General features: G+C 48.5%; 1 protein-coding gene across 2 annotated transcripts in view; it reads left to right on the forward strand.

The window, feature by feature from the left end:
* Positions 1-16698, forward strand: part of VWA8 (von Willebrand factor A domain containing 8) — an 875413-nt gene that overhangs the window by 219975 nt on the left and 638740 nt on the right. For both annotated transcript variants that reach the window (XM_063952874.1, XM_063952875.1), the window contains exon 8: positions 15393-15442. In XM_063952874.1, the coding sequence (XP_063808944.1) occupies positions 15393-15442 (50 nt within the window). The remainder of the gene's footprint in view (positions 1-15392; positions 15443-16698) is intronic.

Raw genomic sequence — 16698 nt, forward strand, 5'->3', positions numbered from 1 at the left:
CGTCTCCAGATAGGGCCGCCCTCAAGGAGCCAGCTGAGAGGCTGGAAAATATCCTAAAAAAGTATATACACACATACTGGTGTTATACTGCGACCAGCGATCGCCTCAGCCTGGATGTGCAGCGCTGGGGTGGCTTGGTCGGATTCCCTGACTGAAAATATTGATACCCTTGACAGGGACAGTATTTTATTGACTATAGAGCATTTAAAGGATGCATTTCTATATATGCGAGATGCACAGAGGGATATTTGCACTCTGGCATCAAGAGTAAGTGCGATGTCCATATCTGCCAGAAGATGTTTATGGACACGACAGTGGTCAGGTGATGCAGATTCCAAACGGCACATGGAAGTATTGCCGTATAAAGGGGAGGAGTTATTTGGGGTCGGTCCATCGGACCTGGTGGCCTCGGCAACAGCTGGAAAATCCACCTTTTTTACCCCAAATCACATCTCAGCAGAAAAAGACACCGTCTTTTCAGCCTCAGTCCTTTCGTCCCCATAAGGGCAAGCGGGCAAAAGGCCAGTCATATCTGCCCAGGGATAGAGGAAAGGGAAGAAGACTGCAGCAGGCAGCCCATTCCCAGGAACAGAAGCCCTCCACAGCTTCTGCCAAGTCCTCAGCATGACGCTGGGGCCGTACAAGCGGACTCAGGTGCGGTGGGGGGTCGTCTCAAGAGTTTCAGCGCGTAGTGGGCTCACTCGCAAGTGGACCCCTGGATCCTACAAGTAGTATCCCAGGGGTACAGACTGGAGATTCGAGACGTCTCCCCCTCGCAGGCTCCTGATGTCTGCTTTACCAACGTTTTCCTCCGACAGGGAGGCAGTATTGGAAACAATTCACAAGCTGTATTCCCAGCAGGTGATAATCAAAGTACCCCTCCTACAACAAGGAAAGGGGTATTATTCCACACTATATTGTGGTACTGAAGCCAGACGGCTCGGTGAGACCTATTCTAAATGGGAAATCTTTGAACACTTACATACAACGGTTCAAATCAAGATGGAGTCACTCAGAGCAGTGATAGCGAACCAGGAAGAAGGGGACTATATGGTGTCCCTGGACATCAAGGATGCTTACCTCCATGTCCAAAATTGCCCTTCTCACCAAGGGTACCTCAGGTTCGTGGTACGGAACTGTCACTATCAGTTTCAGACGCTGCCGTTTGGATTGTCCACGGCACCCCGGGTCTTTACCAAAGTAATGGCCGAAATGATGATTCTTCTTCAAAGAAAAGGCGTCTTAATTATCCCTTACTTGGACGATCTCCTGATAAGGGCAAGGTCCAGAGAACAGTTGGAAGTCGGAGTAGCACTATCTCAAGTAGTTCTACGACAGCACGGGTGGATTCTAAATATCCAAAATCGCAGTCGTTTCCGACGACACGTCTGCTGTTCCTAGGGATGGTTCTGGACACAGTCCAGAAAAAGGTGTTTCTCCCGGAGGAGAAAGCCAGGGAGTTATCCGAGCTAGTCAGGAACCTCCTAAAACCAGGAAAAGTGTCATTGCACAAGACATCATTGCACAAGAGTCCTGGGAAAAATGGTGGCTTATTACGAAGCGATTCCATTCGGCAGATTCCACGCAAGAACTTTTCAGTGGGATCTGCTGGACAAATGGTCCGGATCGCATTTTCAGATGCATCAGCGGATAACCCTATCTCCAAGGACAAGGGTGTCTCTCCTGTGGTGGTTACAGAGTGCTCATCTTCTAGAGGGCCGCAGATTCGGCATTCAGGATTGGATGCTGGTGACCACGGAGGCCAGCCTGAGAGGCTGGGGAGCAGTCACACAGGGAAAAAATTTCCAGGGAGTGTGATCAAGTCTGGAGATTTTTCTCCACATAAATATACTGGAGCTACAGGTAAGGGCAATTTACAATGCTCTAAGCTTAGCAAGACCTCTGCTTCAAGGTCAGCCGGTATTGATCCAGTGGGACAACATCACGGCAGTCGCCCACGTAAACAGACAGGGCGGCACAAGAAGCAGGAGGGCAATGGCAGAAACTGCAAGGATTTTTCGCTGGGCGGAAAATCATGTGATAGCACTGTCAGCAGTGTTCATTCCGGGAGTGGACAACTGGGAAGCAGACTTCCTCAGCAAACCTCCACCCGGGAGAGTGGGGACTTCATCGGGAAGTCTTCCACATGATTGTGAACCGTTGGAAAAGACCAAAGGTGGACATGATGGCGTCCCGCCTGAACAAAAAACTGGACAAGTATTGCGCCAGGTCAAAAGACCCTCAGGCAATAGCTGTGGACGTTCTGGTAACACCGTGGGTGTACCAGTCGGTGTATGTCTTCCCTCCTCTGCTTCTCATACCCAAGGTATTGAGAATTATAAGACGTAGAGGAGTAAGAACTATACTCGTGGCTCCGGATTGGCCAAGAAGGACTTGGTACCCGGAACTTCAAGAGATGCTCACAGAGGACTCATGGCCTCTGCCGCTAAGAAGGGACTTGCTTCAGCAAGTACCATGTCTGTTCCAAGACTTACCGCGGCTGCGTTTGACGGCATGGCGGTTGAACGCCGGATCCTAAGGGAAAAAGGCATTCCGGAAGAGGTCATTCCTACCCTGGTCAAAGCCGGGAAGGAGGTGACCGCACAACATTATCACCACATGTGGCGAAAATATGTTGCGTGATGTGAGGCCAGGAAGGCCCCATGAAGAAATTTCAACTCGGTCGTTTCCTGCATTTCCTGCAAACAGGAGTGTCTATGGGCCTCAAATTGGGGTCCATTAAGGTTCAAAATTTCGGCCCTGTCGATTTTCTTCCAGAAAGAATTGGCTTCAGTTCCTGAAGTCCAGAAGTTTGTCAAGGGAATACTGCATATACAACCCCCTTTTGTGCCTCCAGTGGCACTGTGGGATCTCAACGTAGTTCTGGGATTCCTAAAATCACATTGGTTTAAACCGCTCAAATCTGTGGATTTGAAATATCTCACAGGGAAAGTGACCATGCTGTTGGCCCTGGCCTCGGCCAGGCGAGTGTCAGAATTGGCGGCGTTTGTCTCAAAAAAGCCCATATCTGATTGTCCATTCGGACAGGGCAGAGCTGCGGACTCATCCCCAGTTTCTCCCTAAGGTGGTGTCAGTGTTTCACCCGAACCAGCTTATTGTGGTACCTGCGGCTACTAGGGACTTGGAGGACTCCAAGTTGCTAGATGTTGTCAGGGCCCTGAAAATATAGTTTCCAGGACGGCTGGAGTCAGGAAAACTGACTTGCTGTTATCCTGTATGCACCCAACAAACTGGGTGCTCTTGCTTCTAAGCAGACGATTGCTAGTTGGATGTGTAGTACAATTCAGCTTGCACATTCTGTGGCAGGCCTGCCACAGCCAAAATATGTAAATGCCCATTCCACAAGGAAGGTGGGCTCATCTTGGGCGGCTGCCCGAGGGGTCTCGGCTTTACAACTTTGCTGAGCTGATACTTGGTCAGGGGCACACCCTGACTGAGGAGGACCTGGAGTTCTCTCATTCAGTGCTGCAGAGTCATCCGCACTCTCCCGCCCGTTTGGGAGCTTTGGTATAATCCCCATGGTCCTGACGGAGTCCCCAGCATCCACTTAGGACGTCAGAGAAAATAAGAATTTACTTACCGATAATTCTATTTCTCGTAGTCCGTAGTGGATGCTGGGCGCCCATCCCAAGTGCGGATTGTCTGCAATACTTGTACATAGTTATTGTTACAAAAATCGGGTTATTATTGTTGTGAGCCATCTTTTCAGATGCTCCGCTGTTATCATGCTGTTAACTGGGTTCAGATCACAGGTTGTACAGTGTGATTGGTGTGGCTGGTATGAGTCTTACCCGGGATTCAAAATCCTTCCTTATTGTGTACGCTCTTCCGGGCACAGTATCCTAACTGAGGCTTGGAGGAGGGTCATAGGGGGAGGAGCCAGTGCACACCACCTGATCCTAAAGCTTTTACTTTTGTGCCCTGTCTCCTGCGGAGCCGCTAATCCCCATGGTCCTGACGGAGTCCCCAGCATCCACTACGGACTACGAGAAATAGAATTATCGGTAAGTAAATTCTTATTTTCCAGTAGGGCCACACGTTATATGATCACGGCAATGAAGGAGGCTTTGCATATCTCTGATACTGCAAGTACCACAAAAAGGGGTATTATGTGGGGTCTGAAAAAACTACCTGTAGTTTTTCCTGAATCAGAGGAATTGAATGAAGTGTGTGATGAAGCGTGGGTTAACCCCGATAGAAAACTGCTAATTTCAAAGAAGTTATTGGCATTATATCCTTTCCCGCCAGAGGTTAGGGCGCGCTGGGAAACACCCCCTAGGGTGGATAAGGCACTCACACGCTTATCAAAACAAGTGGCGTTACCGTCTCCTGAAACGGCCGCCCTCAAGGATCCAGCTGATAGGAGGCTGGAAACTACCCTGAAAAGTATATACACTCATACTGGTGTTATACTGCGACCAGCCATCGCCTCTGCATGGATGTGCAGTGCTGGGGTGGTTTGGTCGGATTCCCTGACTGAAAATATTGATACCCTGGATAGGGACAGTATTTTATTGACTATAGAGCAATTAAAGGATGCTTTTCTTTATATGCGAGATGCTCAGAGGGATATTTGCACTCTGGCATCGAGAGTAAGTGCGATGTCCATATCTGCCAGAAGAAGTTTATGGACGCGACAGTGGTCAGGTGATGCGAATTCCAAACGGCATATGGAAGTATTGCCGTATAAAGGGGAGGAATTATTTGGGGTCGGTCTATCAGATTTGGTGGCCACGGCAACAGCCGGGAAATCCACCTTTTTACCTCAGGTCCCCTCCCAACAGAAAAAGACACCGTCTTTTCAGCCGCAGTTCTTTCGTTCCTATAAGACCAAGTTGGCAAAAGGACAGTCATATCTGCCCCGAGGCAAAGGAAAGGGTAAGAGAGTGCACCAAGCAGCTCCCTCCCAGGAGCAGAAGCCCTCCCCGGCTTCTGCAAAGCCCTCAGCATGACGTTGGGGCTTTACAAGCGGACTCAGGGGCGGTGGGGGGTCGACTCAAGAATTTCAGCGCACAGTGGGCTCACTCACAGGTGGACCCCTGGATCCTGCAGGTAGTATCTCAGGGTTACAGGTTGGAATTCGAGAAGTCTCCCCCTCGCCGGTTCCTAAAGTCTGCTCTGCCAACGTCTCCCTCAGACAGGGCGACGGTATTGGAAGCCATTCACAAGCTGTATTCTCAGCAGGTGATAGTCAAGGTACCCCTCCTACAACAGGGAAAGGGGTATTATTCCACACTATTTGTGGTACCGAAGCCGGACGGCTCGGTAAGACCTATTCTAAATCTGAAATCTTTGAACCTGTACATACAAAAATTCAAGTTCAAGATGGAGTCACTCAGAGCAGTGATAGCGAATCTGGAAGAAGGGGACTTTATGGTGTCCCTGGACATCAAGGATGCTTACCTGCATGTCCCAATTTGCCCTTCACATCAAGGGTACCTCAGGTTCGTGGTGCAAAACTGTCATTATCTGTTTCAGACGCTGCCGTTTGGATTGTCCACGGCACCTCGGGTCTTTACCAAGGTAATGGCCGAAATGATGTTTCTTCTGCGAAGAAAAGGCGTATTAATTATCCCTTACTTGGACGATCTCCTGATAAGGGCAAGGTCCAGAGAACAGCTGGGGGACGTAGTAGCACTAACCCAAGTAGTGCTGCAACAGCACGGGTGGATTCTGAATTTTCCAAAATCTCAATTGACCCCGACGACACGTCTGCTGTTCCTGGGAATGATTCTGGACACGGTTCAGAAAAAGGTGTTTCTTCCGGAGGAGAAAGCCAGGGAGTTATCCGAACTTGTCAGGAACCTCCTAAAACCAGGAAAAGTGTCTGTGCATCAATGCACAAGAGTCCTGGGAAAAATGGTGGCTTCTTACGAAGCGATTCCATTCGGCAGATTCCACGCACAAACTTTTCAGTGGGATCTGCTGGACAAATGGTCCGGATCGCATCTGCAGATGCTTCAGCGGATAACTTTGTCTCCACGGACAAGGATGTCTCTTCTGTGGTGGTTGCAGAGTGCTCATCTGTTAGAGGGCCGCAGATTCGGCATACAGGACTGGGTCCTGGTGACCACGGATGCCAGTCTGAGAGGCTGGGGAGCGGTCACACAGGGAAGAAACTTCCAGGGAGTGTGGTCAAGCCTGGAGATGTCTCTTCACATAAATATACTGGAGCTAAGAGCGATTTAAAATGCTCTAAGCCTGGCAAAACCCCTGCTTCAGGGTCAGCCGGTGTTGATCCAGTCGGACAACATCACGGCAGTCGCCCACGTAAACAGACAGGGCGGCACAAGAAGCAGGAGGGCAATGGCAGAAGCTGCAAGGATTCTTCGCTGGGCGGAAAATCATGTGATAGCACTGTCAGCAGTGTTCATTCCGGGAGTGGACAACTGGGAAGCGGACTTCCTCAGCAGACACGATCTACACCCGGGAGAGTGGGGACTTCATCCAGAAGTCTTCCACATGATTGTGAACCGTTGGGAAAAACCAAAGGTGGATATGATGGCGTCCCGCCTCAACAAAAAACTGGACAGGTATTGCGCCAGGTCAAGAGACCCTCAGGCAATAGCTGTGGACGCTCTGGTAACACCGTGGGTGTTCCAGTCAGTGCATGTGTTTCCTCCTCTGCCTCTCATACCAAAAGTACTGAGAATTATACGGCAAAGGGGAGTAAGAACGATACTCGTGGCTCCGGATTGGCCAAGAAGAACTTGGTACCCGGAACTTCAGGAGATGCTCACGGAAGATCCGTGGCCTCTACCTCTAAGACGGGACCTGCTTCAGCAGGGACCGTGTCTATTCCAAGACTTACCGCGGCTGCGTTTGACGGCATGGCGGTTGAACGCTGAATTCTAAGGGAAAAAGGCATTCCGGAAGAGGTCATCCCTACCCTGGTAAAAGCCAGGAAGGAGGTGACTGCACAACATTATCACCGCATTTGGAGAAAATATGTTGCGTGGTGTGAGGCCAGGAAGGCCCCGACGGAGGAATTTCAACTGGGTCGATTCCTACATTTCCTGCAAACAGGATTGTCTATGGGCCTCAAATTAGGGTCCATTAAGGTTCAAATTTCGGCCCTGTCGATTTTCTTCCAGAAAGAATTGGCTTCAGTTCCTGAAGTCCAGACTTTTGTAAAAGGAGTACTACATATACAGCCCCCGGTTGTGCCCCCAGTGGCTCCGTGGGATCTTAATGTAGTTTTGGATTTTCTCAAATCCCATTGGTTTGAGCCACTCAAATCGGTGGATTTGAAATATCTTACATGGAAAGTAACCATGCTACTGGCCCTGGCTTCAGCCAGGAGAGTGTCAGAATTGGCGGCTTTATCGTATAAAAGCCCATATCTGATTTTCCATTCGGACAGGGCAGAACTGCGGACGCGTCCTCAGTTTCTGCCTAAGGTGGTTTCAGCGTTTCACCTGAACCAGCCTATTGTGGTGCCTGCGGCTACTAGCGATTTGGAGGATTCCAAGTTGCTGGACGTTGTCAGGGCATTGAAAATATATATTTCAAGGACGGCTGGAGTCAGAAAATCTGACTCGCTGTTTATACTGTATGCACCCAACAAGCTGGGTGCTCCTGCTTCTAAGCAGACGATTGCTCGTTGGATTTGTAGCACAATTCAACTTGCACATTCTGTGGCAGGCCTGCCACAGCCTAAATCTATCAAGGCCCATTCCACAAGGAAGGTGGGCTCATCTTGGGCGGCTGCCCGAGGGGTCTCGGCATTACAACTCTGCCGAGCAGCTACGTGGTCGGGGGAGAACACGTTTGTAAAATTCTACAAATTTGATACCCTGGCTAAAGAGGACCTGGAGTTCTCTCATTCGGTGCTGCAGAGTCATCCGCACTCTCCCGCCCGTTTGGGAGCTTTGGTATAATCCCCATGGTCCTGACGGAGTCCCAGCATCCACTAGGACGTCAGAGAAAATAAGATTTTACTTACCGATAAATCTATTTCTCGTAGTCCGTAGTGGATGCTGGGCGCCCATCCCAAGTGCGGATTATCTGCAATACTTGTACATAGTTATTGTTACAAAAAAATCGGGTTGTTATTGTTGTGAGCCGTCTGTTCAGAGGCTCCTACGTTTGTCATACTGTTAACTGGGTTCAGATCACAAGTTGTACGGTGTGATTGGTGTGGCTGGTATGAGTCTTACCCGGGATTCAAAATCCTTCCTTATTGTGTACGCTCGTCCGGGCACAGTATACTAACTGAGGCTTGGAGGAGGGTCATAGGGGGAGGAGCCAGTGCACACCACCTAGTCCTAAAGCTTTTATTTTTGTGCCCTGTCTCCTGCGGAGCCGCTAATCCCCATGGTCCTGACGGAGTCCCAGCATCCACTACGGACTACGAGAAATAGATTTATCGGTAAGTAAAATCTTATTATATATGGCGCAACAAGTGTTCTGCAGAACCTAACAAATTATATGCACTAATGAGCAAAACAAGAAAACAACGACTTTCATTAGAAGACAATCAGGTATATTCAATTCATGTCGGATCCTTTCCGACGGAAAGGATCTGACATGTGAGTATTCAATGCTGTCCCACTCCCGATAGGTTTGGGCCGTTCCCGACAATGCCAATCTGACTTTTTTTAAAGTCGGATTGACATTGTCGGAAACGGGGATAAATCCTGTCGGGTTTGGCCACGCTTCCGACAATACACGTGTATTGGCGACTTAAGCCGTCGATCCGTGTGCTTTCCAACAGGTTTCCAACAAGTCTGTTTTGCTACTTGCTCTTTTACTGGCCCCCTGCTAAAACAGCCTGCCATTGCCATGCCACTTCTGCGTGAATCTATTCCCATTAAAGGGAGAGCTTGGAGGAAGCTCTCATTAGTGACGTTGACACAGGCACACCCCCATTTCTCTGACGTCCTAGTGGATGCTGGGAACTCCGTAAGGACTATGGGGAATAGACGGGCTCCGCAGGAGACTGGGCACTCTAAAGAAAAGATTAGGTACTATCTGGTGTGCACTGGCTCCTCCCTCTATGCCTCTCCTCCAGACCTCAGTTAGAATCTGTGCCCGGCCAGAGCTGGGTGCTCCTAGTGGGCTCTCCTGAGCTTGCTAGTAAAGAAAGTATTTGTTAGGTTTTTTATTTTCAGTGAGCTTCTGCTGGAAACAGACTCACTGCTACGTGGGACTAAGGGGAGAGAAGCAAACCTACTTGCTTGCAGCTAGCTTGTGCTTCTTAGGCTACTGGACACCATTAGCTCCAGAGGGTTCGAACACAGGCACCTGTCCTCGATCGTCCGTTCCCGGAGCCGCGCCGCCGTCCCCCTCGCAGAGCCAGAAGAACAGAAGCTTGAAGACGACGAAATCGGCGGCTGAAGACTCCTGTCTTCATTAAGGTAGCGCACAGCACCGCAGCTGTGCGCCATTGCTCCCAGCACACTTACACACTCCGGTCACTGTAGGGTGCAGGGCGCTGGGGGGGGGGGGGCGCCCTGGGCTGCAATTGTGGTACCTTTTGGCATAAAAATACATATATACAGTCTGGCACTGTATATATGTAAAAAACCCCGCCATTTTTTTTACACAGAAAGCGGGACAGAAGCCCGCCACTGAGGGGGCGGGGCCTTCTTCCTCAGCACACCAGCGCCATTTTTTCTTCACAGCTCCGCTGGAAGCAGCTCCCCAGGCTCTCCCCTGCAGTATCCAGGTACAAGACGGGTTAAAAATAGAGGGGGGGCACATAAATTTAGGCGCAAATAAGACTTATAAAGCAGCTATTGGGTAAATCACTTATTGTCAGTGAAAATCCCTGTGTTATATAGTGCTGTGGTGTGTGCTGGCATACTCTCTCTCTGTCTCCCCAAAGGACTTTGTGGGGTCCTGTCCTCAGTCTGAGCATTCCCGGTGTGTGTGCGGTGTGTCGGTATGGCTGTGTCGACATGTTTGATGAGGAAGGTTACGTGGAGGTGGAGCAAGGGCAGATAAGTGTGGTGTCGGGGCCGACACCTGATTGGATGGATATGTGGAAGGTCTTAAATGACAATGTAAACTCCTTACATAAAAGGTTTGATGACGCTGCAGCCTTGGGACAGCCGGGGTCTCAGCCCGCGCCTGCCCAGGCGACTCAGAAACCGTCAGGGGCTCATAAACGCCCTCTATCTCAGATAGTTGACACAGATGTCGACACGGAGTCCGACTCCAGTGTCGACGATGATGAGGCACATTTACAGTCTAAAATGACCAAGGCCATCCGATACATGATTGTTGCAATGAAAGATGTATTACACATTTCTGAGATTAACCCTATTAATACCAAGAGGGTTTATATGTTTGGGGAGAAAAAGCAGCCAGTGACTTTTCCCCCATCTGATTAATTAAATGAATTGTGTGAAGAAGCGTGGAGTTCCCCTGATAAGAAATTAGTGATTTCTAAGAGGTTACTGATGGCGTACCCTTTCCCGCCAATGGACAGGTTACGTTGGGAAACATCCCCTAGGGTGGACAAGGCGCTGACACGCTTATCTAAAAAGGTGGCCCTGCCGTCTCAGGATACGGCCGCCCTAAAGGAGCCTGCGGATAGAAAGCAGGAAGCTATCCTGAAGTCAGTGTATACACACTCTGGTACTCTACTGAGACCTGCTATTGCTTCAGCCTGGATGTGTAGTGCTGTAGCAGCGTGGACAGATACTCTGTTAGACGACATAGATTCCCTCGACAGAGATACTGTTTTGCTAACCCTGGGCCATATCAAAGACGTCGTCTTATATATGCGGGATGCTCAGAGGGACATTTGCCTGCTGGGCTCTAGAATTAATGCTATGTCCATTTCTGCCAGGAGGGTCTTATGGACTCGGTAATGGACAGGAGATGCTGATTCTAAAAAACACATGGAGGTTTTGCCTTATAAGGGTGAGGATTTGTTTGGGGACGGTGTCTCGGACCTCGTGTCTACAGAGACAGCTGGAAAGTCGACTTTCTTGCCTCAGGTTTCCTCACAGCCTAAGAAAGCACCGTATTATCAAATGCAGTCCTTTCGTTCCCAGAAAGGCAAGAGAGTCAGGGGCGCATCCTTTCTTGCCAGAGGCAGGGGTAGAGGTAAGAAGCTGCACCATGCAGCCAGTTCCCAGGAACAAAAGTCCTCCCCTGCTTCCACTAAGTCCACCGCATGACGTTGGGGCTCCACAGGCGGAGCCAGGTGCTTTGGGGGCGCGTCTCCGAAACTTCAGCAGCCAGTGGGTTCGCTCACAGGTGGATCTCTGGGCTATACAAATTGTATCTCAGGGATACAAGCTGGAATTCGAAGCGACTCCCCCCCGCCGTTACCTCAAATCAGCCTTGCCAGTTTCCCCCATGGAAAGGGAGGTAGTGCTGGCGGCAATTCACAAGCTGTACCTCCAGCAAGTGATTGTCAGGGTCCCCCTCCTTCAACAGGGAAGGGTTTATTATTCCACAATGTTTGTGGTACCGAAACCGGACGGTTCGGTGAGACCCATTCTGAATTTAAAATCCTTTAACACTTATATAAAGAAATTCAAGTTCAAAATGGAATCGCTCAGAGCGGTTATTGCGAGCCTGGAAGAGGGGGATTTTATGGTGTCGCTGGACATCAAAGATGCTTACTTGCATGTCCCCATTTACCCACCTCACCAGGAGTACCTCAGATTTGTGGTACAGGACTGTCATTACCAATTCCAGACGTTGCCGTTTGGCCTGTCCACGGCACCGAGAATATTTACCAAGGTAATGGCCGAAATGATGATACTCCTTCGGCAGAAGGGAGTTATAATTATCCCGTACTTGGACGATCTCCTCATAAAGGCGAGGTCCAGGGAGCAGTTGTAGATCAGCGTAGCACTCTCTCAGGAAGTGTTGCAACAGCACGGCTGGATTCTGAATGTTCCAAAGTCGCAGCTGATTCCTACGACGCGTCTGCTTTTCCTGGGCATGATTCTGGACACAGAACAGAAGAATGTGTTTCTCCCGGTGGAGAAGGCCCAGGAATTAGCATCTCTGGTCAGGGACCTCCTGAAACCAAAACAGGTATCGGTGCATCACTGCACGCGAGTCCTGGGAAAGATGGTGGCTTCATACGAAGCCATTCCCTTCGGCAGGTTCCATGCGAGGATCTTTCAGTGGGATCTGTTGGACAAGTGGTCCGGATCGCATCTTCCGATGCATCGGCTGATCACCCTGTCCCCGAGGGCCAGGGTGTCTCTTCTGTGGTGGCTGCAGAGTGCTCACCTTCTCGAGGGCCGCAGGTTCGGCATACAGGACTGGGTCCTGGTGACCACGGATGCAAGCCTCCGAGGATGGGGGGCAGTCACTCAGGGAAGAAACTTCCAAGGGCTGTGGTCAAGTCTGGAGACTTCTCTACACATAAATATACTGGAATTAAGGGCCATTTACAACGCCGTGAGTCAAGCAGAGCCCCTGCTTCGAAACCGGCCAGTGCTGATTCAGTCAGACAACATCACGGCGGTCGCCCATGTAAACCGCCAGGGCGGCACAAGAAGCAGGATGGCAATGGCGGAAGCCACAAAGATTTTTCGATGGGCGGAGAATCACGTGCAAGCACTGTCAGCAGTGTTCATTCCGGGAGTGGACAACTGGGAAGCAGACTTCCTCAGCAGACACGACCTCCACCCGGGAGAGTGGGGACTTCATCAAGAAGTCTTCCAACTGATTGCAAACCGATGGGAACTGCCACAGGTGGACATGATGGCGTCCCGCCTCAACAAAAAGCTAAAAAGATATTGCGCCAGGTCAAGGGACCCTCAGGCGATAGCTGTGGACGCCCTAGTGACACCGTGGGTGTACCAGTCGGTTTATGTGTTTCCTCCTCTTCCTCTCATACCCAAGGTACTGAGAATAGTAAGAAAGAGAGGAATAAGAACAATACTCATTGTTCCGGATTGGCCAAGAAGGACTTGGTACCCGGAACTGCAAGAAATGCGCACAGAGGACCCATGGCCTCTGCCTCTCAGACAGGACCTGCTGCAACAAGGGCCCTGTCTGTTCCAAGACTTACCGCGGCTGCGTTTGACGGCATGGCGGTTGATCGCCGGATCCTAGCGGATAAAGGCATTCCGGATGAAGTTATTCCTACGCTGATAAAGGCTAGGAAAGACGTGACAACAAGGCATTATCACCGTATATGGCGAAAATATGTTGCTTGGTGTGAGGCCAGGAAGGCCCCTACAGAGGAATTCCAGCTGGGTCGTTTCCTGCACTTCCTACATTCAGGGGTGACTATGGGCCTAAAATTGGGGTCCATAAAGGTCCAGATGTCGGCCCTCTCCATTTTCTTTCAGAAAGAACTGGCTTCACTGCCTGAGGTTCAGACGTTTGTTAAGGGAGTGCTGCATATTCAGCCCCCTTTTGTGCCACCAGTGGCACCCTGGGATCTTAACGTTGTGTTGGATTTCCTGAAATCCCACTGGTTTGAACCACTTAGGACCGTGGAACTAAAGTATCTCACGTGGAAAGTGGTCATGCTGTTGGCCTTAGCTTCGGCTAGGCGTGTGTCGGAATTGGCGGCTTTGTCATGTAAAAGCCCATATCTGATCTTCCATATGGACAGGGCAGAATTGAGGACTCGTCCCCAATTTCTCCCAAAGGTGGTATCATCGTTTCATTTGAACCAACCTATTGTGGTGCCTGCGGCTACTCGGGACTTGGAGGACTCCAAGTTACTGGACGTAGTCAGGGCTTTGAAAATATATGTTTCCAGAACGGCTGGAGTCAGGAAAACTGACTCGCTGTTTATCCTGCATGCACCCAACAAGCTGGGTGCTCCTGCTTCAAAGCAAACTATTGCTCGCTGGATCTGTAGCACGATTCAGCTAGCTCATTCTTCGGCTGGATTGCCGCATCCAAAATCAGTGAAAGCCCATTCCACAAGGAAGGTGGGCTCTTCTTGGGCGGCTGCCCGAGGGGTCTTGGCTTTACAGCTTTGCCGAGCGGCTACTTGGTCGGGTTCAAACACATTTGCAAAGTTCTACAAGTTTGATACCCCCTGGCTGAGGAGGACCTTGTGTTTGCTCATTCGGTGCTGCAGAGTCATCCGCACTCTCCCGCCCGTTTGGGAGCTTTGGTATAATCCCCATGGTCCTTACGGAGTTCCCAGCATCCACTAGGACGTCAGAGAAAATAAGAATTTACTCACCAGTAATTCTATTTCTCGTAGTCCGTAGTGGATGCTGGGCGCCCGGCCCAAGTGCGGACTTTCTGCAATACGTGTATATAGTTATTGCTTAAATAAGGGTTATTGTTCTGAGCCATCCGTTGAGTGAGGCTCAGTTGTTGTTCATACTGTTAACTGGGTAAGGTTATCACGAGTTGTACGGTGTGATTGGTGTGGCTGGTATGAGTCTTACCCTGGATTCAAAATATCCTTTCCTTGTAATGTCAGCTCTTCCGGGCACAGTTTCCCTAACTGAGGTCTGGAGGAGGGGCATAGAGGGAGGAGCCAGTGCACACCAGATAGTACCTAATCTTTTCTTTAGAGTGCCCAGTCTCCTGCAGAGCCCGTCTATTCCCCATGGTCCTTACGGAGTTCCCAGCATCCACTACGGACTACGAGAAATAGAATTACCGGTGAGTAAATTCTTATTTTTTGGTGCTGATGGGGCTGCACTGCCCCCATTAGTGACGCCGAGTGAGCAGATAATGGCCCCGCACCTCTGCACTCTGCCCATGCCTACATTCTAGCGGGAACACTACATAACACTGAAATAATCATTAGAGTGGTAGAAACTGAGGGTTAGGTGCTGTTTTAGGGCATATGGAATAGACAATAACCTAAGGGGTCTATTCATGAAGCAGTGAAAAGAGTGGAGAAGTTGCCCATGGCAACCAGTCAGCTGCTCTATATAATTTTATAAAATGCAAATGATAAATGTTACTTCAGTGCTGATTGGTTCTTCTCCACTGGCTCACTTCTCCACAGTTTTCACTGCTTCATGAATAGACACCTAAGTAAGAGAAGGAAAAGCATAGGAGGGGAGAGAGCCCTACACATGAGAGCTTACACTGCTTAACTAAACACACCTTTTTGAAGTTTACAAAAAATATGAAATTTCCCTTTTTAAAGTGCAAGGTCTTTCTCAATGTTAATTATATTTACAATTACAATTATGTATTTCCAGACTACCCGTGGCAGATATGACTGCTATGACGGGCAGGTCACATTGCATTAGTCACATGACATGGATCAGATTCCCAAATTATAGTCTTCTGTGCTTTTACTTTACTTTTATTATGAGGATCATAACCTGTAACAAATGCATGATATTTGTAGGCAGATAATGTTGCCATTCCAGACTAAAGGAAGGCACCACAACAGTGCCAATGTGTACTCTGATTCATGAAAAATGTAACTGATGTGTTTTTCTGTTTAACCCAAACAGGATCAGCTTGAGATACTGTATTCGGTAGGAGTAAGTGTTCCTGCAGAAAGGTAATTCATAGGCAAGATGATTCTAGTTTTTATTAATCTTGTAGATCTTTATTAGAATAGTAACACTATTTTTCTGTTAAAAATAAATGTCACCTTCTGTCATGCTTCTTTCAGAGCAGAAGTTCTACCTACAGTAGTACAGCACATGCTCACTTGTATATTGTTCTTACAGTATATCTGTCATGCAGCTTTGAAAAATGTCACATTAATAATACAGCCTTAGTAGCAGCCTAATTACAGTGTACGATTATTATCACATGCCCTTATTAAGATAAATGTGCTATAAAACTGTGCCGCTCTCTGTTGTTACATAAACACCTTAGCTCTGTTTACATTAGCTCTTGGTGTGCGGAGAAGATTCTTAGATACTAATAAATAATATGATCATTCAGAGACAATTAATTGATGCTGGCAGTTTGATGCTATCACAGTGAGCATGAAAAAGACTTCAGCTCGTCCCTGCATTTGCTTTGAATTTAATTATGCCTCCAAGTCCATTTCCATGTTGAGTTAAAATGTATAGAAAACTGCCTGGATTTTCGGCAGTCTCTTCTTGGCCCACTGAAGGCTGATTTAACGTTTAATTTTTATGGAAACAAGAAGGGATTTATGGTTATTGCTTATTATTTAAAATGGGGCATGACATCTGTAAAGTGTTTTCCCTCTGTGTACTGTTCTTCTACATTTACACCTAATAGAAAAATACTGAATTACCCGTTGCTCAGTGTTTTCTGCTTTCGAAAGGGCAATATTGTTTGGTATTTGTACAAGTTTTGATCAATGCATAGAACAATATCAATAAAAAGATATTATGAAAGGTGATCGTATGTTGTTTTATTCTGACCAATAAACTGCTATTTGTGCTGACAGCATATACAATCATACTGGTAGGTAAAATGGATTCTGATAAAAAATGAACCCTAGTGTTTATGTGTGTGTGTGTGTGTACATGTGGTAGGGAGTATAGATTGTAAATTCCATTTGGGCAGGGACTGATGTGAATGGTGAATGGTGAATGGCCAAATATTCACTGTAAAGTGCTACGGAATATGTGTGTGCTATATAAATAACTGTAAATAATAAATTACTAACTCTGGACAGTGGAGAAGAAATGCAGTTTTCTTCTTACTGGTATGAGCTCTGGCTGCTTTTTTTTTTTGAAACAGCTACTGCAACAACCTCTGCGGATATGGGAAACATTTGTCCTGGCACTGTCTCCAGTAATGTAAGCATGGTACCAACCAAATATGCAGGGC

The sequence above is a fragment of the Pseudophryne corroboree genome, chromosome 2 (assembly GCF_028390025.1).
Source record: "Pseudophryne corroboree isolate aPseCor3 chromosome 2, aPseCor3.hap2, whole genome shotgun sequence".
Classification (NCBI taxonomy): Eukaryota; Metazoa; Chordata; class Amphibia; order Anura; family Myobatrachidae; genus Pseudophryne; species Pseudophryne corroboree.